The 27,252-nt window shown below is 41.4% G+C and overlaps 1 protein-coding gene across 1 annotated transcript in view; it reads right to left on the reverse strand.

The window, feature by feature from the left end:
• The window catches only part of LOC139377234 (RNA-binding Raly-like protein), a 38,452-nt gene extending 11,961 nt beyond the window's left edge, over positions 1 to 26,491 (reverse strand). Inside the window, exon 1 of the mRNA XM_071120240.1 lies at positions 26,236 to 26,491. Coding sequence (XP_070976341.1) covers positions 26,236 to 26,491 — 256 coding nt within the window. The remainder of the gene's footprint in view (positions 1 to 26,235) is intronic.
• Between the last annotated feature and the right edge of the window lie 761 nt (positions 26,492 to 27,252).

Genomic DNA, 27,252 nt, shown 5'->3' on the forward strand with positions numbered 1-27,252 from the left:
GTGACTGGGGCATGATGTAAACGAGTGACTGGGGCATGATGTAACTGAGTGACTGGGGCATGATGTAACCGAGTGACTGGGGCAATACTCTGTCTCTCCACTTAGAGGAGGTCCATCCATTTCATACTAGCCTTTCACATATTTTTCGAAGGACTTTCTCATGGAGGAAGCAGGGAGCTAATCAATAAGTCGTATGGTGAAGGTTTATGAGAGAGAGAGAAGTCTGGGTTTAATGTATTCTACTCCTCGTCTTCCACCTGTTGCATCTGTCTCATCCTCATACACAACACACACATCTGTCTCATCCTCATACACAACACACACATTTATCTCATCCTCATACACAATACACACATCTATCTCATCCTCATACACAACACACACATCTGTCTCATCCTCATACACAACACACACATCTATATATATATATATATATATATATATATATCTATATATATATATAGAAGCCGAATGTGAGAAGCACAAATTGTGCAAATTCTACTGTACATAATGTAATACTGTAAATACAATAATGATGTAATTAATACACCTTTACATAGAAACATGACTAACTACTCACATCTTTACATAGAAACATGACTAACTACTCACATCTTTACATAGAAACATGACTAACTACTCACATCTTTACATAGAAACATGACTAACTACTCCCATCTTTACATAGAAACATGACTAACTACTCACACCTTTACATAGAAACATGACTAACTACTCACATCTTTACATAGAAACATGACTAACTACTCACATCTTTACATAGAAACATGACTAACTACTCACATCTTTACATAGAAACATGACTAACTACTCACATATTTACATAGAAACATGACTAACTACTCACATCTTTACATAGAAACATGACTAACTACTCACACCTTTACATAGAAACATGACTAACTACTCACATCTTTACATAGAAACATGACTAACTACTCACATCTTTACATAAAAACATGACTAACTACTCACATCTTTACATAGAAACATGACTAACTACTCACATCTTTACATAGAAACATGACTAACTACTCCCATCTTTACATAGAAACATGACTAACTACTCACATCTTTACATAGAAACATGACTAACTACTCACACCTTTACATAGAAACATGACTAACTACTCACATCTTTACATAGAAACATGACTAACTACTCACACCTTTACATAGAAACATGACTAACTACTCACACCTTTACATAGAAACATGACTAACTACTCACACCTTTACATAGAAACATGACTAACTACTCACACCTTTACATAGAAACATGACTAACTACTCACATCTTTGATTGCGGCGTCTGCCCTTATTATACATTGCCATGACGAACTGGAAACGGTTTCATGCAAGTAGAGATGCTCTATTCTAGTCGGGGTTCCAAAAATGGACTGCCGACAGTACTAGGCAGGACTCACAGTGCCTCCCTGGACTGTACCATGGCACAGCCGGTCTGTGGGGGGGGGACTACAGCATCACACACTCACACACACATACAGTCTGAGTGGATTAATCAATGGACACATGACAATCAATATACACAATGTAATATGGGGAAAAATACACACAATTATTTTGTAATCTTCAACATACGGCAGAAATTCTACCAAAAATAATTTACTGAAACTCTTGTTACAAATGACGGAGTCAACCAAGTTATATTTTGAAAGAGGAAGCAAAGTACTTTAAGCATATGTCTTCATTTCAGTCTCCTCCATCTACACTAATCAAAGTGAATTGGAAGGATTTGTTTTCTATGAATAATGTAAAAGGAACAGCTGTACAGAAAGACTCATGTGAAGACGAGGAGGAACTTCCTGGAACTTCCTGATGCAATCCTGGAACTTCCTGATGCAATTAAAGCCTTAAAGACGGGGAAAATTGGATGGCCTACCAGTTGCGGTATACCAAACCTTTTGTGATGTACTCAGAGGACCGTTATTAGCATGTTTTAACCACTCCTGTACAAATGGTAGATTATCAGATACTCGACAAGAAGTTCTGATTTTATTATTACTGAAACAGAACCCAAGTGGTAAATATAAAGACCCGGTCCATTAAAAAAAATTGGAGGCCCCTTACACTTCAGTGTTGTGATGCAAAATGCACACAGAATTACAAAGGTATTGTCGGATATTATTCATCCCAATAACACTGCTGTTTTACATGGACGAGACGTTGGAGATTATATAAGACAAGTACTGGAAACAAAAGAACACTATGACAAATCTGGGAAAACCAGGCCTTAAGTTCATAGCTGGTTATGAAAAGGCTTTTGATAAAGTATGACTGGAATTGATATATAATATTTACATTTTGGAGAATCTCTTATACAATGTGGAAAATAGTAAATAATGGCTACTTCTCAACCCAACTAACCGGTGCCTGTATATAGCCTCGCTACTCTTATAGCCTCGCTACTGTATATAGCCTCGCTACTCTTATAGCCTCGCTACTGTATATAGCCTCTCTACTGTATATAGCCTCTCTACTGTATATAGCCTCGCTACTGTATATAGCCTCGCTACTGTATATAGCCTCGCTACTCTTAAAGCCTCACTACTGTATATAGCCTGGCTACTCTTATAGCCTCTCTACTGTATATAGCCTCACGACTGTATATAGCCTTGCTACTGTATATAGCCTCGCTACTGTTATTTTTCACTGTCTTTTTACTCTTGTTTTTATTTCTTTACTTACTTATTGTTCACCTAATACCTTTTAGAAATTGCACTGTTGGTTAGAGCCTGTAAGTAAGCATTTCACTGTAAGGTCTACTACACCTGTTGTATTCAGCATTTCACTGTAAGGTCTACTACACCTGTTGTATTCAGCATTTCACTGTAAGGTCTACTACACCTGTTGTATTCAGCATTTCACTGTAAGGTATACTACACCTGTTGTATTCAACATTTCACTGTAAGGTCTACTACACCTGTTGTATTCAGCATTTCACTGTAAGGTCTAATACACCTGTTGTATTCAGCATTTCACTGTAAGGTCTACTACACCTGTTGTATTCAGCATTTCACTGTAAGGTCTACTACACCTGTTGTATTCAGCATTTCACTGTAAGGTCTACTACACCTGTTGTATTCAGCATTTCACTGTAAGGTCTAATACACCTGTTGTATTCAGCATTTCACTGTGAGGTCTACTACACCTGCTGTATTCAGCATTTCACTGTAAGGTCTACTACACCTGTTGTATTCAGCATTTCACTGTAAGGTCTACTACACCTGTTGTATTCAGCATTTCACTGTAAGGTCTAATACACCTGTTGTATTCAGCATTTCACTGTAAGGTCTAATACACCTGTTGTATTCAGCATTTCACTGTAAGGTCTACTACACCTGTTGTATTCAGCATTTCACAGTAAGGTCTACACCTGTTGTATTTGGCGCACGTGACAAATAAACTTTGATTTGATTTGAAAGTGTTAAACTGTCGAGGAATAAAACAAGGTTGTTCACTATTGTCATATCTATTTATTATGGCCATCGAAATGTTAGCTATTAAAATCAGATAACAATAATATCAAGGGCTCTTTAGTTATATCACAGTTTACCTATTTGCTTATGGCCTAATGATAAATGTACTATATTACGTATTTGATCACAACAAAAATACAACCTTTACATTACCTTATAGTTTACCATTAAAATGGTCTGACGGTGAAGTGGACGTACTCTGTGTTAATATCCCAAAAAACAAAGAAATAATCTCACTACAATACAATTTAAACGGGCCCTGTCTATTTGTGTATATAATGAATATAAATGGCCTTGCCTACACCTAGAAGGCAGCAATGGGCCTATTTAAATATATAAATGCATTAAATATTAAAGCATTAGACATCTTACTAAAGGCTTCAGTCCTACAAAAGTTATTCTTAAAACCGAACCAGTTCTCTAGCAGATTAGTAAGAATGGCCTTTTTCCCTTTATTCAGATTACAACATCTTACTTTCGGTTATTTGAAAATGAAATAATATTGCTTTTTTAAGGACAAGCCATAGAAAGTTGGTTGCGATTTCTGTTTAATCAGAAAAGACAAAACAAATATTATGGTCAGACTCAAATATACGAATTGTTAAAAAAACACATTATTTTTGAAGATAATTTTTTTTACCAGTATAATCTTTGTAAATAATATCATAAATAGGACTGGTGGAGATACACTGAGGCAAAAAAAGTATTTAGTCAGCCACCAATTGTGCAAGTTCTCCCACTTAAAAAGATGAGAGAGGCCTGTAATTTTCATCATAGGACCGCTTCAACTATGACAGACAAAATGAGAAAGAAAATTCCAGAAAATCACATTGTAGGATTTATAATGAATTTATTTGCAAATTATGGTTACAAACTGCCTCTGTAAGCAACGTCACCACAAGAAACGTTTGTCAGGAGCTTCATGAAATGGGTTTCCATGGCCGCACACAAGTCTAAGATCACCATGCGCAATGCCAAACATTGGCTGGAGTGGTGTAATGCTAGCCACCATTGGAATCTGGAGCAGTGGAAACACGCTCTCTAGAGTGATTAATCATGCTTCACCATCTGGCAGTCCAATGGACAAATCTGGGTTTGGCAGATGGCAGGAGAATGCTACCTGCCCGAATGCATAGTGGCAACTGTAAAGTTTGGTGGAGAAAGAATAATTGTCTCGGGTTGTTTTTCATTGTCCGGGCTTGGCCCCTTAGTTCCAGTGAAGGGAAATCTTAACGCTACAGCATACAATGACATTCTAGACGATTCTGTGTTTCCAACTTTGTGACAACAGTTTGGGGAAGGCCCTTTCCTGTTTCAGGATCACAATGCCCCCGTGCACACAGCGAGGTCCATACAGAAATGGTTTGTTGAGATCGGTGTGGAAGAACTTGACTGGCTTGCACAGAGCCCCTGACCTCAACCCCATCAAACACATTTGGGATGAATTCACACGCCAACTTTGAGCCAGGCTTGATCGCCCAAAATCAGTGCCTGACCTCACTAAGTCCCTGCAGCAATGTGTGTCCACATACTTTTGGACTCAATGAATGATCTATAGAAAATAGTCTTATCCACTCTGAGACTGCAGAGATTCCTCAGGAAGAACAAGCACCAATTTCCCTTTGCACACATAGCATCCACATTGGCCTCAACTTAGTTTGCTGTCAAGGAAAGCGCCAAAATATTTGTACTGATCAATGGTCTCCACTGGCTCACCATTGATAAGAGTCCTCATTGGTGTCAGTGAGCTCCAATAGCCATATGCTTGGTTTTCTTAACATTCAGTACCATGTAGGAGTGGCCACACCATCCAACAAAGGTCTTCAATAGAAGGTCACATGTCTGTAGTTGTCTAGAGCCCTCAAGACCCAGTTTCAGACCAAGATTAGACCTCTTGAATTCGGCTATACCCAAACCACATCTTCGGAGACTCCATTGTACCCAGTGTATTGAGACCATCTTTTGAATGACTGTCAAATGTTGAAAAATGATTCAAATCCGTGCTCATTTCACCATCACACAGGAAGGACAATGAAGCCTGCTGAAAGTAGAGGCCTCTGTCTCTCCTGGATGACATCTTTATCGTCTGACCTTTTTATTCCACACAAGAAAAGAGGCTCATCATTGATAACTTGTCTCTTTCAATAGCCCACTGACTTTGCACCAGTCAATTTGTATTCTCTTGAAGTAGTATAACTTTTCAGTTAGACTGTCCTGGCATTCATGTATCATTGAACAAAAAAAAAATCCCCCCTAGACCGAGATATTTCTAATCTTTCTCTATACATTTTAAAGCTGCAATATGTAACTTTTTTTGGCAGACCCAACAAAATTCCCATAGAAATGTGACTTATAGATCTGTAATTATCATGAAAAGCAAGTCTAAGAAGCGTAAGATCTGTTCTATATGTGTGATAACTATGCTTCCCGTTTTTAAGTTTTGTTTTTGTATCTTTTACTTTTGGTTTTGTACACCAGCTGAAATTACAATATTTTTGTTATGGAAAATATGTTTCACAATGGTTTAGATGCTAGAATGATTCTTATACACTATACTTGCTTGTTTTGTCACAAAAACTGAAATTAGGCTAACTATCAGAATTGATTTCTGCATAGTGCATATTTTAAGAGAGGATAACTATACATATTATCAGATGAATTATAATACTAATACAAGAAGACTGGCGAAACCACTATATTCACAACGTGAGATTCAGTTTAGTTAGTTAAAGATGATCCGCAATGGGGGAAATAGCTGTCTGCCCCATGGCCGTTGCTATTGTTTTGTTGACGAGGTGGAGGTGAGGCGCGTCGCACAACGTGCTAAAATAATTTGCAGTATATATTCTGCTGTTCTATCGTGAGGGCAGTGATGTCCGAGGTGGAAAAAACTGTTAGTTGTTTGCAGAAAAGTATTTGTTGTTGTAATATCGCAAACGGGCGTGGTAGTTCCACCAATTAAGTATTCCCGCTATAAAGTACAAATATCTGATATCACGATGTGTTCTCAGGAAAGATGAAGCTGTTGAATCTTAATAAGATGTGCTACACAACTGAGACAAGTGCTGTAGTAGCCTCCATAACTACTCCGCTACCACCACCTAGTGTTCACATTAGGAAAGTGCAGTCCACTCACGTCAATAGTAACTGTAGCCTGGTTTCAGACCTGTTTGTGCTGTATATGGCAAGACAGCACAAACATATCTGGGACCAGGCTAGTATAACTGAATTACTACTGCTAAAATCAGTAATATTACAAAATCAATCACCATGTCAGAGTGGACTGACACGTAGAGATAGATACGACATTATCCTCCTGATGATTTTGAAACGACTTATTTAAATTACAATTCAAGAAAATTTATATTATTCAGAATAAGAACTATCAACTTGTTCATACGGATGCAGAGAACTATTTAAGTAACATTTTCATGGATACATATGCAAGGGTTGAAAGAATATGTATACAATTATGATATTTTCTCTAGTCCGAGATAACAAAATGCTAGAAATGACTGCCAAACCTACATAAGTCTCCGGAAATGTGTTTGTTAAAAACATACATATACACACCTCAATCAGGACAATACACTTGAAATGCATACTAACCTACACCCAAACAACACACAAGAATCAATGCACAATCCTGTACTGTAGTTATAATAACAGACCCAACAAGGCGCTCAAGCACCATTAGAGAGCTCTCCTCTCCTGTCAGAATGGCACAAGGCAAGCAGAAAACCACTGTGTTTTTAGAAATAAATGACTAAAACCAAAGACCATCTTACCTCATACTCCGATCAGACGAGGGTTCAAATAGTAGGTTTTCTTTTAAACACTGGAAGTGAGTTGTTTTGACTAAATATGAATTTAGAATTCAAATATCTCTGCCATTTTAAAATGCATGCCCCTCTCTGTCCTTGACTTTTCCTAAATAAGTATATTTAACAAACACATGTTGTAAGAATGTTGACATCACAAACAGAATGTGTCATAAGCAGTTTTAAGAGGACATCATTTTTTTTTGGACAGAAAGGCACTTTTTCAAATCCTCCTACACCTACAGTCACATGCAGGTAAGATGTTTTTCATTCTATATAGTATCAGAAAGAGAAGATGCTGAGGTTTTCCCAAACCCCTCACCATTGCTAATTAACTCTCAAAATTGAAGAGAAGAGCTTTATTTAAAAATCAAAGTTTTCCAAGACTAACCACTGTTCCATGAGCTCCACATACAGTGCCTTGCGAAAGTATTCGGCCCCCTTGAACTTTGCGACCTTTTGCCACATTTCAGGCTTCAAACATAAAGATATAAAACTGTATTTTTTTGTGAAGAATCAACAACAAGTGGGACACAATCATGAAGTGGGACGACATTTATTGGATATTTCAAACTTTTTTAACAAATCAAAAACTGAAAAATTGGGCGTGCAAAATGATTCAGCCCCCTTAAGTTAATACTTTGTAGCGCCACCTTTTGCTGCGATTACAGCTGTAAGTCGCTTGGGGTATGTCTCTATCAGTTTTGCACATCGAGAAACTCATGAAAATGCTATTGCGCTCATTGAAATGTTTTTGTATTCTAATGTTACCCAAGACCTTCATAAACACAACCAAGTGATTATTTTTCCAATAACATACATGAAATGTTGCATTTGCTTCACTTTTAGCTCGTCGTCTTATCCTCCTTTTTAATTGGAAGTCGGCAAGACCTTCTCTAACGCAGTGGGTTAAGGAAATTCTGTAATCTCTGCCACTTAAAATGGTTAGATACACTTTGCAAGGGTCTCGAGAGAACTTTGGCCTCACGTGGTCCCCTTTCATTGAACATGTAGAGAGCCTATCTTTTTTTTTTACATAGTTTAGTGCTCACATTTTAGTATAGGCAGTCATGTCCTATGTAAGAGGCTGATGTGCTAATAGGAATCCACTGTTACTGTCACACCCGTTTCATTATCTTTGCTATTTTTTTATATTATATTCTGTTATCCAAGCACTGTTGCCTTGTTTTCGCCAGCCAATGTATGGACCGGATTCTCCTGGTATTTGTATTTATTACGGATCTCCGTTAGTTCCTGCCAAGGCAGCAGCTACTCTTCCTGGGGTTTATTATGGATCCCCATTCATTCCTGCTAAGGCAGCAGCTACTCTTCCTGGGGTTTATTATGGATCCCCATTAGTTCCTGCTAAGGCAGCAGCTACTCTTCCTGGGGTTCCGGCAAAATGAAGGCAGTTATTACAATTCATTCATAACAGATTTCACAACACACCTGGGGGCCCAGTGGGCCAGGCTTTTCCCTAGCCCTAGCACACTTGATTCAATTGTCCAACTCATTGCCAAACTTGTGACAGGAGTCGAGTGAGCGGGGGTGGGAATGCAGGAGTGGGAATGTGTGGCCCCCTTCGGGTCCCGGGGCCAGGACTGGAAAATGATGTCATGGGCCAGATAGTGCCTGAGCCGCTTGAGAATGGCTATTTAATTATTATTTTTTTCAGTATAGGTAGTTATGTCAGTGGCTACAGTGTTATTATGACACCTACTTTTATTTTATCCATTTTATTTTCTCTTTTGTGTATCGGTGTGGGGGGATAAAGAACTGTGGATGTTGTATTGATGTCAATGTCTCCATGTTCTCAAATTTGAAAACGAACAAAAAAAGTATATATTCTATACAGTGTGTGTATATATAAACTCAGCAAAAAAAAGAAACATCCTCTCACTGTCAACTGCGTTTATTTTAAGAAAACTTTGTATTTGTATGAACATAACAAGATTCAGCAACTGAGACATAAACTGAACAAGTTCCACAGACATGTGACTAACAGAAATGGAATAATGTGCCCCTGAACAAAGGGGGGGTCAAAATCAAAAGTAACAGTCAGTATCTGGTGTGGCCACCAGCTGCATTAAGTACTGCAGTGCATCTTCTCATGGACTGCACCAGATTGGCCAGTTCTTGCTGTGAGATGTTACCCCACTCTTCCACCAAGACACCTGCAAGTTCCCAGACATTTCTGGGGGGAATGGCCCGAGCCCTCACCCTCCAATCCAACAGGTCCCAGACATGCTAAATGGGATTGCGATCCAGGCTCTTCGCTGGCCATGCCAGAACACTGACATTCCTGTCTTGCAGGAAATCAGCCATACTGCTCATTCTGTGCGTGGTGGCATTGTCATGCTGGAGGGTCATGTCAGGATGAGCCTGCAGGAAGGGTACCACATGAGAGAGGAGGATGTAACGCACAGCGTTGAGATTGCCTGCAATGACAACAAGCTCAGTGCAATGATGCTGTGACACACCGCCCAAGATCATGATGGACCCTCCACCTCCAAATCGATCCCGCTCCAGAGTACAGGCCTTGGTGTAACGCTCATTCCTTCGATGATAAACTCGAATCCGACTATCACCCCTGGTGAGACAAAACTGCGACTTGTCAGTGAAGAGCACTTTTTGCCTGTCTGGTCCAGTGACAGTGGGTTTGTGCTCATAGGCGACGTTGTTGCCAGGTGAGGACCTGCCTTACAACAGGCCTACAAGCCCTCAGTCCAGCCTCTCTCAGCCTATTGCGGACAGTCTGAGCACTGATGGAAGGTTTTGTGCATTCCTGGTGTAACTCGGGCAGTTGTTGCCATCCTGTACCTGTCCCGCAGGTGTGATGTTCGATTCTGTGCAGGTGTTGTTACACGTGGTCTGCCACTGCGAGGACGATCAGCTGTCCGTCCTGTCTCCCTTTAGCACTGTCTGTACGCCTAAGGCAGCATGCCTAAGGCACGTTCACGCAGATGAGCAGGGACCCTGAGCATCTTTCTTTTGGTGTTTTTCAGAGTCAGTAGAAAGGCCTCTTTAGTGTCCTAAGTTTTAATAACTGTGACCTTAATTGCCTACCGTCTGTAAGATGTTATTGTCTTAATGACAGTTCCACAGGTGCATGTTAATTAATTCAAATCAAACATTTTTGGTCACATACACATGGTTAGCAGATGTTAATGCGAGTGTAGCGAAATACTTGTGCTTCTCGTTCCGGCCATGCAGTAATATCAAAGTAATCTAACAATTTCACAACAACTACCTTATACACACAAGTGTAAAGGAATGAATAAGTATATGTACATATAAATATATGGATGAGTGATGGCTGTGGGGCATAGGCAAGATACAGTAGATAGTATAGAGTACAGTATATACATATGAGATCAGTAATGTAAGGTATGTAAACATATAAAGTGGCATTGTTTAAAGTGACTAGTGATGCATTTATTACATCCAATTTTGAATTATTAAAGTGGCTAGAGATGAGTCAGTATGTTGGCAGCAGCCACTCAATGTTAGTGATGGCTGTTTAACAGTCTGATGGCCTTGAGATAGAAGCTGTTTTTCAGTCTCTCAGTCCCAACTTCGATGCACCTGTACTGACCTCGCCTTCTGGATGATAGCGGGGTGAACAGGCAGTGGCTCGGGTGGTTGTTGTCCTTGATGATCTTATTGGCCTTGCTGTGACATCGGGTGGTGTAGGTGTCCTGGAGGGCAGGTAGTTTGCCCCCGTGATGCGTTGTGCAGATCTCACTACCCTCTGGAGAGCCTTACGGTTGTGGGCGGAGCAGTTGCTGTACCAGGCGGTGATACAGCCCAACAGAATGCTCTCGATTGTGCATCTATAAAAGTTTGTGAGTGTTTTCGGTGACAAACCAAATTTCTTCAGCCTCCTGATGTTGAAGAAGCGCTGTTGCGCCTTCTTTATGACACTGTCTATGTATGTGGACCATTTCAGTTTGTCTGTGATGTGTATGCCGAGGAACTTTCCACCTTCTCCACTACTGTCCCGTCGATGTGGATAGGGGAGTGCTCCCTCTGCTGTTTCCTGAAGTCCACAATCATCTCCTTTATTTTGTTGACGTTGAAGTTGTTTTCCTGACACCACACGCCGGGGGCCCTCACCTCATCCCTGTAGGCCATCTCGTCGTTGTTTGTAATCAAGCCTACCACTGTAGTGTTGTCTGCAAACTTGATGATTGAGTTGGAGGCGTGCATGGTCACGCAGTCATTGGTGAACAGGGAGTACAGGAGAGGGCTGAGAACGCACCCCTGTGGGGCCCCAGTGTTGAGTATCAACTTGGTGGAGATGTTGTTTCCTACCCTCACCACCTGGGGGCAGCCGTCAGAAAGTCCAGTACCCAGTTGCAGAGGGTGGTGTCGAGACCCAGGGTCTCGAGCTTAATGACGAGTCCGGAGGGTACTATGGTGTTAAATGCTGAGCTGCAATCGAAGAACAGCATTCTTACATAGGTATTCCTCTTGTCCAGATGGGATAGGGCAGTGTGCAGTGTGCAGTGTGATTGCGATTGCGTCGTCTGTGGACCTATTGGGCGGTAAGCAAATTGGAATGGGTCTAGGATGTCAGGTAGCTCAGTTACCTTAGCTTTCTTGGGAACAGGAACAATGATGTCCCTCTTGAAGCATGTGGGAACAACAGACTGGGATAGGGAAGGATTCAATATGTCCGTAAACACACCAGCCAGCTGGTCTGCGCATGCTCTGAGGACGCGGCTAGGGATGTAGTCTGGGCCGGCAGCCTTGCGAGGGTTATCACGTTTAAATATTTTACTCACGGTGAAGGAGAGCCCCCAGGTTTTGGTAGCGGGTCATGTCAGTGGCTCTCTATTGTCCTCAAAGCGAGAAAATAAGTTGTTTAATTTGTCTGGGAGCAAGACGTCGGTGGTTTTCTTTTTGTAATCAGTGATTGACTGTAGACCCTGCCATATACGCCTTGTGTCTGAGCCGTTGAATTGCAACTCTACTTTGTCTCTATATTGACGCTTAGCTTGTTTGATTGCCTTGCGGAGGGAATAGCTACACTGTTTGTATTCGGTCATGTTTCCCGTCGCCTTGCCATGATTAAAAGCAGTGGTTCGCGCTTTCAGTTTTGCGCGAATGCTGCCATCAATCCATGGTTTCTGGTTGGGTAAGGTTTTAAGTCACCGTGGGTAAAACATCAACAATGCACTTGCTGATAATCTCACTCACCGAATCAGTGTATACATCAATGTTGTTGTCTGAGGCTATCCGGAACATATCCCAGTCCACGTGATCGAAGCAATCTTGAAGAGTGGAATCAGATTGGTCGGACCAGCGTTGAACAGACCTGAGCACGGGCCTTTCCTGTTTTAATTTCTGGCAATAGGATGGGAGCAACAAAATGGAGTCATGGTCAGATTTGACGAAAGGAGAGCGAGGGAGGGTTTTGAATGCATCGCAGAAGTTAGAGTAACGATAATCCAGAATGCTGCCAGCCGGTCGTGCATTCGATATGCTGATAAAATTTAGGCAGCCTTGTTTTCAGATTAGCTTTGTTAAAATCCCCAGCTACAATAAATGCAGCATCAGGGGATATGGTTTCCAGTTTACATAGAGTCGAATGAAGTTCTTTCAGGGCTGTCGAGGTGTCTGTTTGGGGGGGATAAACACGGCTGTGATTATAATCGAAGAGAATTCTCTTGGTAGATAATGCGTTTGGCATTTGATTGTAAGGAATTCTAGGTCAGGTGAACAAAAGGATTTGAGTTCCTGTATGTTGTTATGATCACAGCACAACTTGTTAATCATAAGGCATTCACCCCCGCCCTTCTTCTTACCAGAGAAATGTTTGTTTCTGTCGGCGCGATGCGTGAAGAAACCAGGTGGCTGTATCTACTCTGAGCCATGTTTCCGTGAAACAGAGAATGTTACAATCTCTTATGTCTCTCTGGAAGCTCGAATTGTCTTGTTGTCAAGAGACTAGACATTGGCGAGTAGTATACTTGGGAGCGGTGAGCGATGTGCCCGTCTACGGAGCCTGACCAGAAGATCGCTCCGTCTGCCCCTTCTGCGGTGCCGTTGTTTTGGGTCGCCTACTGGGATCCGATCCATTGTCCTGAGTGGTGGTCCAAACAGAGGATCTGCTTCGGGAAAGTCGTATTCCTGGTCGTAAAGTTGGTAAGTTGACGTTCTCTGTCGGCGCCATCTTTTCAATTGTTTATGGTTCATTGAACAAGTATGGGAAAACAGTGTTTAAACCCTTTACAATGAAGATCTGTGAAGTTATTTGGATTTTTCTAAATTATCTTTGAAAGACAGGGTCCTGAAAAAGGGACGTTTCTTTTTTTGCTAAGTTTTTATATATATATATATGAATTACATTTTTTTGACTCTTAGAATGTTTGAGTCAAACTGATTGCTCATTGGCTCATAGGGGGTTCCCTCGAGGCCCAGCTTTTCCAGTGTTAAAAAACTTTACTTCCACTTTATTGAGCATGTCTTGTGCAATGGAACGAATGGAATAGTCCAAAAAGTATACTGAACGAAAATATAAAGGCAACATGCTACCATTTTAAAGATTTTACTGAGTTACAGTTCATAGAAGGAAATCAGTCAACTGAAATAAATAAATTAGCCCCTGATCTATGGATTTCACATGACTGGGCAGTGGTGCAGCCATGGGTGGGCCTGGGAGGGCATAGACCACCCACTTGGGTGCCAGGCCCAGCCAATCAAAATGAGTTTTTCTCCACAAAAGGGCTTTATTACAGACAGAAATGTGCAGACCAGCTGGCTGGAGTGTTTACAGACATATTCAATCTATCTATCCTAGTCTGCTGTCCCCACTTACAGTACTTCAAGATATCCACCATTGTTCCTGTACCCAAGAAAGCAAAGATAGCTGAACTAAATGACTAACACTTCTGTCATCATGAAGTGCTTTGAGAGACTAGTCAAGGATCATATCACCTCTGCCTTACCTGACACCCTAGACCCACTTCAATTTGCTTGCTTACCCCCCAATAGATCCACATACGATGCAATCGCACTGCACACTGCCCTATCCCATCAGGGCAAGAGGAATACCTACATCAGAATGCTGTTCATTGACTATAGCTCTTCCTTCAACACCATAGTACTCTCTAAGCTCATCATTAAGCTCGGGCCCTGGGTCTGTACCCAACAAAATGAAGGAGCTGATCGTGGACTTCAGGAAACAGCAGGAGGGAGCACGCCCTTATCCACATCGACGGGGGCCGCAGTAGAGAAGGTGGAAAGCGTCAAGTTCCTTGACGTACACATCACTGACGATCTGAAATGGTCCACACAGACAGAAGGCGCAACAGTGTCTCTTCAACCTCAGGAGGCTGAAGAAATTCGGTTTGGCTCCTAAGACCCCCCAGGAACTTTTACAGATGCACAATTGAGAGCATCCTGTTGGGCTGTATCACCGCCAGGTACGGCAACTGCACCTTCCCACAACGGCAGGGCTCTCCAGAGGGGGGAACAGTCTGCCCAACGCATCACAGGGGGCAAATGATCTGGAGTCGGTAGATATCTTTACCTGGATAAAAATAATCTCAGTTCCTGTTAGCTCCCCCAGTATGATTGAGTGTGTATATTATTTGCATATGCCACTTAAAGTCATTGTGATGGAAATGGAGCCCTGGCTGGTGAAATTAACCTGAGTGAATGAATAGAAAGGCTGAGCTCCGTCTCTCATGTGGCTATTAAATTCACTCAAGCATTCAAGCCTCTCCTCACCTGCTGGCCAAATCCACAGCAGTATCATGATCACGAACATAAACACACAGACACACACAAACACGCACACACACCTTTTGTAATCTGGGAAAATGTAATTCTCTGCATCTGCTATTTATTCTGCAGCTTTGCTCTTTTTTGAACCCTTTCCTACTTCTATAAGTGTGTGTGTGTGTGTGTGTGTGTGTGTGTGTGTGTGTGTGTGTGTGTGTGTGTGTGTGTGTGTGTGTGTGTGTGTGTGTGTGTGTGTGTGTGTTTGGGGAGGAGACAGATGTGAGAGGTGGAAGAAAATAGGATAGTGTAGAAAACCCGTCTCTCTGGTCCTGGGGGTTAGAGACAGACTATCTCCCTGGCCCTGGGAGATAGAGACAGAACCTCTCTCTGGTCCTGGGAGTTAGAGACAGAAGCTCTCTCTGGTCCTGGGAGTTAGAGACAGAACCTCTCTCTGGTCCTGTGAGATAGAGACAGAACCTCTCTCTGGTCCTGGGAGATAGAGACAGAACCTCTCTCTGGTCTTGGGAGTTAGAGACAGAACCTCTCTCTGGTCCTGGGAGTTAGAGACAGAACCTCTTTCTGGTCCTGGGAGTTAGAGACAGAACCTCTCTCTGGCCCTGGGAGATAGAGATAAACTTTAGGACTCTGTCCCCAGCAGAGGCTACCATCCCCCGGTTTCACACCTCTGCCCTTGGCTACTCCATCGCTAGGGGGTCAGCCAATCACATGCTGTACCTGGTGGGGATCTCAAACCCCCCAACACAGTCTGTTCTTTTGTTGGATATAGAGGTCCAGAGAGACCAAAGGTCAGAAGAACTCTGCACCACCTCAACACAATTCACCACTGGACCCTTCCAACAAGGACAAGCCTCCACCCTGGACTTCCTAACCGTGTGTCACTGACCATAATCCACTGTCACTATCACTGGTCTCCTCTTCCTGTTTGGTGTGAGGTAATAAAGTGTGGACTGTAAATCTATCTCCTATCTCCTGGTCATTTCTGTCCTCTAACCGGGACAGATGTACCTACAATCTAAACCAGCACCTCTTTCAGAGGCCACCACATGATGGCGCTCTGTTTCAAGTAGATTACATTAATGCAGCATCTTTCAAATGATTTGCGGGATGTAAACGCTCCACACGCCATCATAGTTAACAGTTAAAAAGTTGCGTCTCTCTCTCTCATATCACTGTTCACCGTTTACTCCCACTTTAACAGGGTCTTATTCCCTTTATGAATGAATAGATATTACATTTACATTTTTATGTCAAATCACCATTTGGCAACCCATCCCATCCCGTATGGGATTATTTCACACATAAACAAACATTACAGTGATTCAATGATAATTCTTCCAGTGTTTTGAGCAGGGAGTTGAGACATACAGTTAACAGCAATTACAAAGCATAAATTCTTCCATTTTTTAACCGATAGATATCCATATTTGGCACGTGTTTTCTTTTGCTCTGTGTTTGATTCGTGAGTTTAAACTTGGTGGACAAGCTTTTGTTTAACATGGAACAAAGTAGGCCCCTATAGACTAGACTAATGAATACGCAATTTGACAACATCAAAACAATGTTTTTGTTGCATATTTCAGTCTGGAACCTGCCTAGGTTTAGGGAGGGGGGTGTAACCTAATCTACATGGCACACTACAGCTGCGGCACTAAGCAAAAAAAAAGCCTAAAATAGACGGAGATGTATTTATTATTCCTAACTGCAGCGCGTGATTGGGAACTCATATTTCCCTACTGTAATCAACCAGTCCATTTAGAATTTGTTTTAAAGCTGTCGTGATTTGGCAAAGAATGTATCTCGTCTACAGTTTTGTTTTAGTGCATCCCGTAAGTTAGACACGTCTTTATAGGCAGTCATTTCTGTAGATCTAATGGCAGGTGCGCACCACACGTGTGTAGAGGGAGAGGTGGAGGGAAAAGAGAATGTAGGGAGAAGAACTGTGATCACCTGGCTACCTTATTTTTTTTTTCTTTTTTTTGGTGAGTCGCTAATACACATAACAATGGAAGGGACACGAGCAACGTAAATGAACGGTTGTCTAAGGGACTTAATTTCACCTGCCCAAAGCAGATTCCAGATGCCGCCCTTCTGTTTGACTGCCACCTATCGGCCATACCACGCAATAGGATTTGAAGTGGAATGTTATGAAATGTTATTTTCTTTTTAATAGAAAACCACAAATACATTTAATTTGTAAATATTTGTTTTTCTTTGTCACATCCCTGCATTAAACCACATACTTCTATGCTCTTTCTCTCTCTCTCTCTACAATACATCTTCACCATATGACTTATTGATTAACTCCCTGCTTCCGCCATGAAAAATGAGAAAGCCTGTCTAGTCCTCTTCTCTTATTAAATATGAACTAGAGTCCAGAAGGTCGCAGCTGATATTCTATCCTGCTTAACACTATGGCTTCAGATAGATGGTATGTTAGTGGGAGGGTGCAGTGTGACTGCAAGGTTAAAGATGGAATCCACAGTAGGGGGAAACAGCGCCACTGGCCGCCCCACTACTGCTGTTATTGCCGAGCTGAGGAGCGTCATGCAGCATGGTAAAACAACAATCTGTACATATTGGTTATTGTTTTATCATGCAGCATGGTAAAACAACAATCTGTACATATTGGTTATTGTTTTATCATGCAGCGTGGTAAAACAACAATCTGTACATATTGGTTATTGTTTTATCATGCAGCGTGGTAAAACAACAATCTGTACATATTGGTTATTGTTTTATCATGCAGCGTGGTAAAACAACAATCTGTACATATTGGTTATTGTTTTATCATGCAGAATGGTAAAACAACAATCTGTACATATTGGTTATTGTTTTAGTTGGAGAGCTGAGGAGCGTCCTGCAGCATGGTAAAACAACAATCTGTACATATTGGTTATTGTTATATCATGCAGCATGGTAAAACAACAATCTGTACATATTGGTTATTGTTATATCATGCAGCATGGTAAAACAACAATCTGTACATATTGGTTATTGTTATATCATGCAGCGTGGTAAAACAACAATCTGTACATATTGGTTATTGTTTTATCATGCAGAATGGTAAAACAACAATCTGTACATATTGGTTATTGTTTTATCATGCAGCGTGGTAAAACAACAATCTGTACATATTGGTTATTGTTTTATCATGCAGAATGGTAAAACAACAATCTGTACATATTGGTTATTGTTTTAGTTGCAGAGCTGAGGAGCATCGTGCAGCATGGTAAAACAACAATCTGTACATATTGGACTCTTCTATCACACGTGCGATGATGTCAGAGGGGAAAACTCTGTGTTTGTTGTTTGCAGTAGCTTCTTTATTGTTTTAATCTCACAAACGGACCGTTTCACCATGAAGGATTCCAGTTCTAAAGTTCAGAGATGAGCCATAGTGCTCTCCTCATTCAGATGTGTATTAAATACACAATCTGGTGCTCTCCTCATTCAGAGGTGTATTAAATACACAATCTGGGATATTTCCTGTTGTTATTTTCAAACGATATACTGTACCCTTTATGATAAATGTGTTCATTTGTATGACATTTTAATTCGTATCACATTCATAATATATATATATATATATATATACACACAGTACCAGTAAAAAGTTTGGACACACCTACTCAGTCAAGAGTTTTTCTTTAATTTGACTATTTTCTACAATGTAGAATAATAGTGAAGACATCAAAACTATTAAATAACACACATGGAATCATGTACTAAGCAAAAAGGTTTTAAACAATTCTAAATATATTTTATATTTGAGATTCTTCAAAGTAGCCAACCTTTGCCTTGATGACAGCTTTTGCACACTCTTGGCATTCTCTCAACCAGTTTCACCTGGAATGCTTTTCCAACAGTCTTGAAGGAGTTCCCACATATGCTGAGCACTTGCTTTTCCTTCACTCTGGTTGGGGGATTGTGGAGGCCAGGTCATCTGATGCAGCATTCCATTACTCGCCTTCATGGTCAAATTGCCCTTACACAGCCTGGAGGTGTGTTAGGTCATTGTCCGGTTAAAAAACAAATGATAGTCCCACTAAGCGCAAACCAGATGGGATGGCGTATTGCTGCAGAATGCTGTGGTAGCCATGCTGGTTAAGTGTCCCTTGAATTCTAAATAAATCACAGACAGTGTCAACAGCAAAGTACCCCCACACCATCACACCTCCTCCATGCTTCACGGTGGGAAACACACACGGAGAGATCATCCGTTCACCTACTTTGCGTCTCACAAAGACACGGCTGTTGGAACCAAAAAATCTCAAACTTGGACTCATTAGACCAAAGGACATATTTCCACCGGTCTAATGTCCATTGCTCATGTTTCTTGGCCCAAGCAAGTATCTTCTTCTTATTGGTGTCCTTTAGTAGTGGTTTCTATGCAGGAATTCGACCATGAAGGCCTGATTCACGCAGTCTCCTCTGAACAGTTGATGTTGAGATGTGTCTGTTACTTGAACTCTGTGAAGCATTTATTTGGGCTGCAATTTCTGAGACTGGTAACTCTAATGAACATATCCTCTGCAGCACAGGTAACTCTGGGTCCTCCTTTCCTGTGGCGGTCCTCATGAGAGCCAGTTTCATCATAGCACATGATGGTTTTTGTGACTGCTCTTTAAGAAACTTTCAAAGTCATTGACATTTTCCAGATTGACTGACCTTCATGTCTTACGTGCTTCTACACCTGCAGTGCTTGCTGTTTGGGGGTTTTAGGCTGGGTTTCTGTACAGCACTTTGAGATATCAGCTGATGTACGAAGGGCTATATAAATACATTTGATTTGATCTTAAAGTAATAACAGACTGTCATTTCTCTTTGCTTATCTGAGCTGTTTTTGCCAAAATATGGACTTGGTCTTTTACCAAATAAGGCTAACTTCTGTATACCTATCCCTACCTTGTCACAACACAACTGACTGGCTCAAAAGCATTAAGAAGGAAATAAATTCCACAAATTAACTTTTAACAAGGCTCACCTGTTAATTGAAATGCATTCCAGGTGACTACCTCATGAAGCTGGTTGAGAGAATGCCAAGAGTGTGTGTGCAAAGCTGTCAAGGCAAAGGGTGGCTACTTTGAAGAATATAAAATATATTTTGATTTGTTTAAGACTTTTTTAGTTACTACATGATTCCGTATGTGTTATTTCATGGTTTTGATGTCTTCACTATTATTACACAATGTAGAAAATAGTCAAATAAAGAAAAACCCTTGTTGAAGCACCTTTGGCAGTGATTACAGCCTTGAGTCTTCTTGGGTATGACGCTCAAAGCTTGGTACACCTGTATTTGGGGAGTTACTCCCATTCTTCTCTGCAGATCCTTTGAAGCTCTGTCAGGTTGGATGGGAGCGTTGCTGCACAGTTACCTCCACAGGTCTCTCCACAGATGTTCAATCGGGTTCAAGTCCAGGTTCTGAATGGGCCGCTCAAAGACAATCAGAGATTTGTCCCGAAGCCACTCCTGCGTTGTCTTGGCTGTATGCTTAGGATCGTTGTCCTGTTGGAAGGTGAACCTTCGCCCCAGTCTGAGCGCTCTGGAGCAGGTTTTCATCAAGGATCTCTCTGTACTTTGCTCTGTTCATCTTTCCCTCGATCCTGACTAGTCTCCAGTCCCTGCAACTCCTTTTACTGAGGAGTGGCTTCCGTCTTGTCACTCTACCATAAAGGCCTGATTGGTAGAGTACTGCAGAGATGGTTGTCCTTCTGGAAAGTTCTGAAATCTCCACAGAGGAACTCTAGAGCTCTTTCAGAGTGACCACTAGGCTCTTGGTCACCTCCCTGATCAAGGCCCTTCTCCCCTGAATGCTCAGTTTGGCTGGGCGGCCAGCTCTAGGAAGTCTTGGTAGTTCCAAACTTCTTCCATTTAAGAACGATGGAGGCCACTGTATTCTTGGGACCTTCAATGCTGCAGACATTTTTTTGATACCCTTCCCCAGATCTGTACCTCGACACAATCCTTTCTTGGAGATCTACGGACAATTCCTTCGACCTGACATGTATATAAGGTCAAATGTGGGACCTTATATACTGTAGACAGGTGTGTGCCTTTCTAAATAATGTCAAATTAATTTACCACAGGTGGACTCTAATCAAGTTGTAGAAACATCTCAAGGATGATCAATGGAAACAAGATGCACCTGAGCTCAATTTCGAGTCTCATAGCAAAGGTTCTGAATACCTTATGTAAATAAGGTATTTCTGTTTTTTACTTCTATAAACCTGTTTTCGCTTTGTCACTATGGCGTTTTGTGTGTAGATTGAGGAGGAAAAAAATGTATTTAATCAATTGTAGAATAAGACTGTAAAGTAGCAAAATGTGGAAAAGGGGAAGGGGTCTGAATACTTTCCAAATGCATTGTGTGTGTGTGTGTGTATATCATATTAGTTTTGCCTGTTTGTTCTTTTGGCATTAATAGGTGTCACATATCAGTTTGCAAACAATGTCAAAAATAAACTAATTGAGTTAATAAAGCTGCATACACACATGGTCTTTCTTGAGTAAGGCAGCTTCAAAATGTAGGTGTTTCAGCCCAGCTCAATGCTTTCTGTGGTTGTTAGGCAGCCAGCCGAAAACCGAGTGTAGGGGTTGGTAATGTTCTCTAGTTGGGCCGTGATTGGCTCAGTGTTCTGTCACAAGCAGTCATCATTATGAATCAGGTCGACAATCTACTGGCAAATCCTTGTCATATGAAAATAAATGTTTGATTAAAAAGTATCGGTGCTCATCAGCCATTGGACATAAACATTACACAACAAGTTGGAAATTGCAAATTCAACAATGAGTGGAATCAGTGGCTAACTGCAAGCATTGCAAAGCAATCACTAGCCTGTTATTCAGTGGAGTAGGTGTGTGGTCCAAGTGTAGGTTTAAGGGTCTTATTTCCAAGCTGAAAAGGATAAACATTCACATGTCATGGGCCAGAAAAGGTTGAAGACATTGACCATGCTGTCAATCAAGCATGACTTTTGCCGCGTTCAAAACAACTGGAAACTGGAAAATCTCAGAAAAAATGAGCTCCGACTGGGGAAATACATTTTGAACGGTCATCCAACTCGGAATTCGAAGTCGGAAACTGGGGCCTCTTTCTAGAGCTCTGACCTGAAGAAAACTGACGTCATGATTCAACCTTGTTTTTTTTCCAGAGTTCCCAGTTGTCTTGAAAGCACCATAAATCCAGATAATGCCCGACTTTGTTGACAAAGTTTCATGACAAAATTTGTCCACAAGAAGGACGCTGCTCCACCTTCCTGTTCAAGTGAGTACAGCACAACAACGTGAGTCCAAAAATTGATTGTATGCTGCTGCATAAATGATGTAATATTAGGGAGATATGTATATTATAGCTAAGAAAGTAATACTAAGTGTATGTTGAGGAGTAAGCTGTTAGTAGCCCATGTGCCTCACCCTAATAATTTGGTAACTTAGCCTACTGTTCTGACTTGGTGGTGCACATGTAGCCTATAGCCTGTTTTAGAGACATGTAATAATTGAATATTGTAAGAGCTTTCATTGTCTGCTTATATGCCTCCTTCATTTATCATATGGTTCTGACTTGGTGTACAGGGAGAATACTGTAATAATGGACCATGTTCTGAATCCTGTCGCTGAACAATTCAAAGGTGCTGAACAAATGTTACTCGTTTCAGGAAACTAGGCTTGTTTTATTTTATTTTACCTTTATTTAACTAGGCAAGTCAGTTAGGAACAAATTCTTATTTTCAATGATGGCCTAGGAACAGTGGGTTAACAACAGATTTTGTACCTTGTCAGCTCGGGGATTTGAGCTTGCAACCTTTCGGTTGCTAGTCCAATGCTCTAACCACTAGGCTACCCTGCTGCCCCAGTGGGTGCGGGTTACTACTTCACAGGAGAGCCGTTTGAATGTAAACTTTTTTGTTTTTATCAAAATGCGTTTTTGGTCAGAAAGGCCTTCTGGAACATGTGAACTTTCATGTGCCTTAGAAACAAACCTGTTTGCCATCTGTAAATACGAATACAATTGTTAAATTACGAGCCTAGTTGGTTTAGCCACAGAAAAAGCCAGCAACCTTCCCGCTAGCCATTATTGGCTGAGATAATGAGTGGGCTGGACATGCCGAGAGATGAGTTCGGATTGGTCTGCTATATAGCATGCTTCTGTCTATTTGATCTGGTCAGTATGTGTCGGCAATCCTGTGTTAACGCGTCTGTTTTTTAAATGCATTGTGTAGTAAAACTGCATAAGTATTGCTCTCCACTTTCTGGAGGACCGAGTTTTGAAATCAGTGGAATTAGAGTATGATAGCTAAGGAGATGTAAAAAACACCTGTCCCCTGATTTATATTTTCAAACTAAGGTCAACCATGGCATCTGTGACAGGGAGATGCATCCATCTATGATGTATACGGACGGGTAAGCTGTAGCTAGCTACATTTTCAGATATTTTACTGTTTATCTAGCTAATGTTAGCTGGCAGGCTCACTAGCTAACGTTACAAGTATGATCTTATTATTTGTATCTCAGAGCCATTTGCATTGCTAGTTATAGCCTAATTTTAGCTAGCTAACATTGAACCTGGTTGGTTAGCTACCTATCTGGTAATCTACTCCAATTTCAGAGCACTGTGTGCCAGAGTGCTGATGGGATGAACGCTCAACACCTTGAATATGGCTGGTATCAGTAAACGGCGGCAAAAAAACATAATTAAATTGTTGCAGCAGCACAGTTACTGTCACCAACACTCTGGACAATATGAAAACAGCCTAACCAGCTCTGCTGGGTGACTAAAATGGTCAGAGTGGAGTGTTCATTTGTGTCTGGAAGTAGCTAGCAAACTAGCCAATGTTAGCCGGTTAGCTTGGGTGCTTGACTGCTGTTGTGAGGACAGATCGCTCAGATCAACCCTACTCGTCGGCGAGAGCATCCAGTGTACGCTCTGAACACTCCCAGAGTGAAATGCTCTGAATTTACGATTGGACAATCTGCCACAGTTGCAGTCACCAACGCTCTGGATAACATAATACAACCTGCTAGGGCGAGTAATGTTCAGTGAGCTGTTCTCTCATTTGTGTCTGGAAGTAGCTAGCATGTTAGCCAATTAGCTTGGTTGCTTGCTTGACTGCTGCAGTATTTTCACGTCCGGATGAAAAGCGTGCCCAAAGTAAACTGCCTGCTACTCAGGCCCAGAAGCTAGGATTTGTATATCATTAGTAGATTTGGATAGAAATCACTTTGGAGTTTCTAAAACTGTTTGAATAATGTCTGTGAGTATAACAGAACTGATTTGGCAGACGAAACCTCGAGCACAATCCATCCAGGGAAATGTTTTTTTGAGGTCAATGTGTTTTCCATTAGTTTTCTATGGGAAGCCCTTTTAATAGGAATCTGGTTACAGTTCCTATAGCTTCCACTAGATGTCAACAGTCTTTAAAAATGGGTTGATGTTTTTCTTTTGAGAAATGAAGAAGTAGTCCTATTCTTTCCATGTGTCACTCAGATGGACTCAAGTCTTTTGGTGCACGTGACCTGGAACGCGCTTCACGTTGTTTTTATCCGGTATTATAAACAGTTCATTCCGTCTTATTGATTATTTACGTTTTAGGGTACCTAAGGTTGGATTAGGAATGTTGTTTGAAATGTTTGGACCAAGTTTACAGGTAACTTATTAGATACTTTGTAGGCATGTTGGGCGAATTGAAACCGGTGTATTTCTGAATCAAACTCACCAAATAAATTGACATTTTTGGGACATAAAAAAGGACATTATCAAACAAAAGGACAATTTCTGATGTTTTTGGGACATTTTGGAGTGCCAACAGAAGAAGATCTTCAAAGGTAAGGCATTAATTATATCGCTATTTCTGTCTTTTGTTGCGCACCTGCCTGGTTGAAATCTGATTTTCATGTGTTTGTAGGCAGGGTGCTGTCCTCAGATAATCGCATGGTATGATTTCGCCGTAAAGCCTTTTTGAAATCTGACACAGTGGCTGGATTAACAAGAAGTTAAGCTTTATTCTGATGTATAACACTTGTATGTTTTATGAATATTTGTTTGAGTATTTCTGTTTTTGAACTTGGGGTGCTGCAATTTCACTGGACGTTGTCAAATCAATCCCGTTACCGGGATTCGAGCGGGATTGGGGTTTAAGGGATCCCTAAGAGGTTTTAAAGAGATGGGTCAGTCTAAAGCTTAAGAGGGTGTGAACGAAGCTGAATGTGTGTAAACAAAGAAGAGCTCTCCAGTTGGTACCAAAACATTCAAAGGTTATTTTCTCAAAATTGAGGTTACAAGTTGATGTATTTTCTAAGCAGAATTACTTTCCCATTGTTCCTCAAATGCAGTGTATGATATATACCATTTTGTAGCTCTGTATCTCTGCTTTTATGCAATGTAAAAAACACAATTTAAAATTTTGATACATAAATAGTCACAAAGAGTTATATTGACGACGTCGGTCCTAGCTCGCTCATTAATGTCTTAATCACAATTATGGATTGCCTTTCATCCGCTCCTCGTTCCCTTATGCCATAGTTTGTACATCTCAATTGTCAATAGAAAGCACAATTGTTTAAGCAAGTCAGCCATGTTTTTTAAAAAGGCACTAATTAAGGCAGAATTAACTGTTTCGCTGCCAGACAAGGCTCTGCTGATAGCCAGGTGTAGCGGTGGGAAGGGTTTCCCTCCATGGTCCTGAAAAGAAAACTCTGCTGTTAGGGCCTACATAAAGCTGTCCCAACAGTTTGTGGGCACCGTTTGTCACCGTTATAGTGCAATTAATATATTTTTAGTGTTGTTGTGTTGGGGCTTTTCTGGCATGCATGTAAAAAAAAAAAAAAGTGGGGATTTTGCCCCACCAAGATTTACATGCTAAAATCGCCACTCATATGAATGCAATGTACTTTATGCCTCTCTTGTACTCTGCATCAGTGGATCCACTATGAAATAGCTTGTCCTTTGGAACTAATGATTCATTCAACAATTCAAGAGGCCTCGACAGTGAGTGCAATACTAGAAACAGTAGAACAGCTGAAGAGAAGCACAGTACAATCACTGATGTGATATCAACAACAACTCAATAGTTATCTTCTTACCACAATATAGACCTAACATATTCCTTCCCTGCAATCGACGAGCAAAAAAAAAATAAGTTACCCAAGGGCTGTCCAGCGATGACCCTGGCGTTCTCCCTTGCTACAGCCACTCGCGCGTTCCTCTCGCTGCCATACTGGACGAAGGCAAAGCCCTTGTGGACGGAGCAACCCACGATCCTGCCGTACTTGGCGAAGAGGGCCTCGATGTCGGCCTTGGTTACCGCCGCCGTGTTGAGGTTGCCGATGAAGACTCTGGAGTTGAGGGAGCGTGGATCATTCTTGTTGGTCACGCTGCTGGTGGGAATCTTACCAGTCATCCTACTGTACCCTGACCGACTGACCGAGGAGGAGAGAAGAGATGTCAGAGTGTGTAGGGTGGGTGGTTGTGTAGGGGGGGGAGTGTGTGTGTGTGAGAGAGAGAAAGTATTTCCAGTCATCCTACCACACCGTGCTGAAAGGAGAGAAAAAAGATGTCAGGGTCAGATATTGCCAGGGCCAGATACTGTCAGGGCCAGATACTGTCAAGTTAAAGTATTTCAAGTTTATTTGCCATTACGAATACATTGGAAATCTGAGATCACCCAAGCAAGCTCTCAAAAACACAATACTTTCAAGTATTTGAGGGTGTTTTCACAATTGGTCCTTTTCAGACACTTTTTGCAAACTCAGTGCGGCTCTCTTAATTTTTCTGCAGGGTGAACACTCCAAAGGAACCCAGACCCCTCAAAAGAGGCCCCTGAAGTGAACCGAACCGAGACCATCTCGAGAGGTGGTCTGAGTTCAGTTCGCTTGAATTGCGTGTTCTGGTTCCCTTTTTTGGGGCAATTTTGGGGCAACACAAAGCTCCCGAGGTTCGCTTGTCATTATTCCTGCACCACACACTAGACTACTGCAACACGGTTTCCCCTGACATAACCCCTCAGACAGAAGATGATGATGTGCAGGTTCGTGGGAAAAACACGTGTGCTATTCTTGGATATTGATTAGCAATTGTCAAGGATGCAAAGAAATTCCAAAATTTGTGTGGAGTTTTGTACTGACACGATGTTCAGACTATTTGTTTGCCATAGGTGATCTA

The sequence above is a fragment of the Oncorhynchus clarkii genome, chromosome 20 (assembly GCF_045791955.1).
Source record: "Oncorhynchus clarkii lewisi isolate Uvic-CL-2024 chromosome 20, UVic_Ocla_1.0, whole genome shotgun sequence".
In the NCBI taxonomy this organism is placed as follows: Eukaryota; Metazoa; Chordata; class Actinopteri; order Salmoniformes; family Salmonidae; genus Oncorhynchus; species Oncorhynchus clarkii.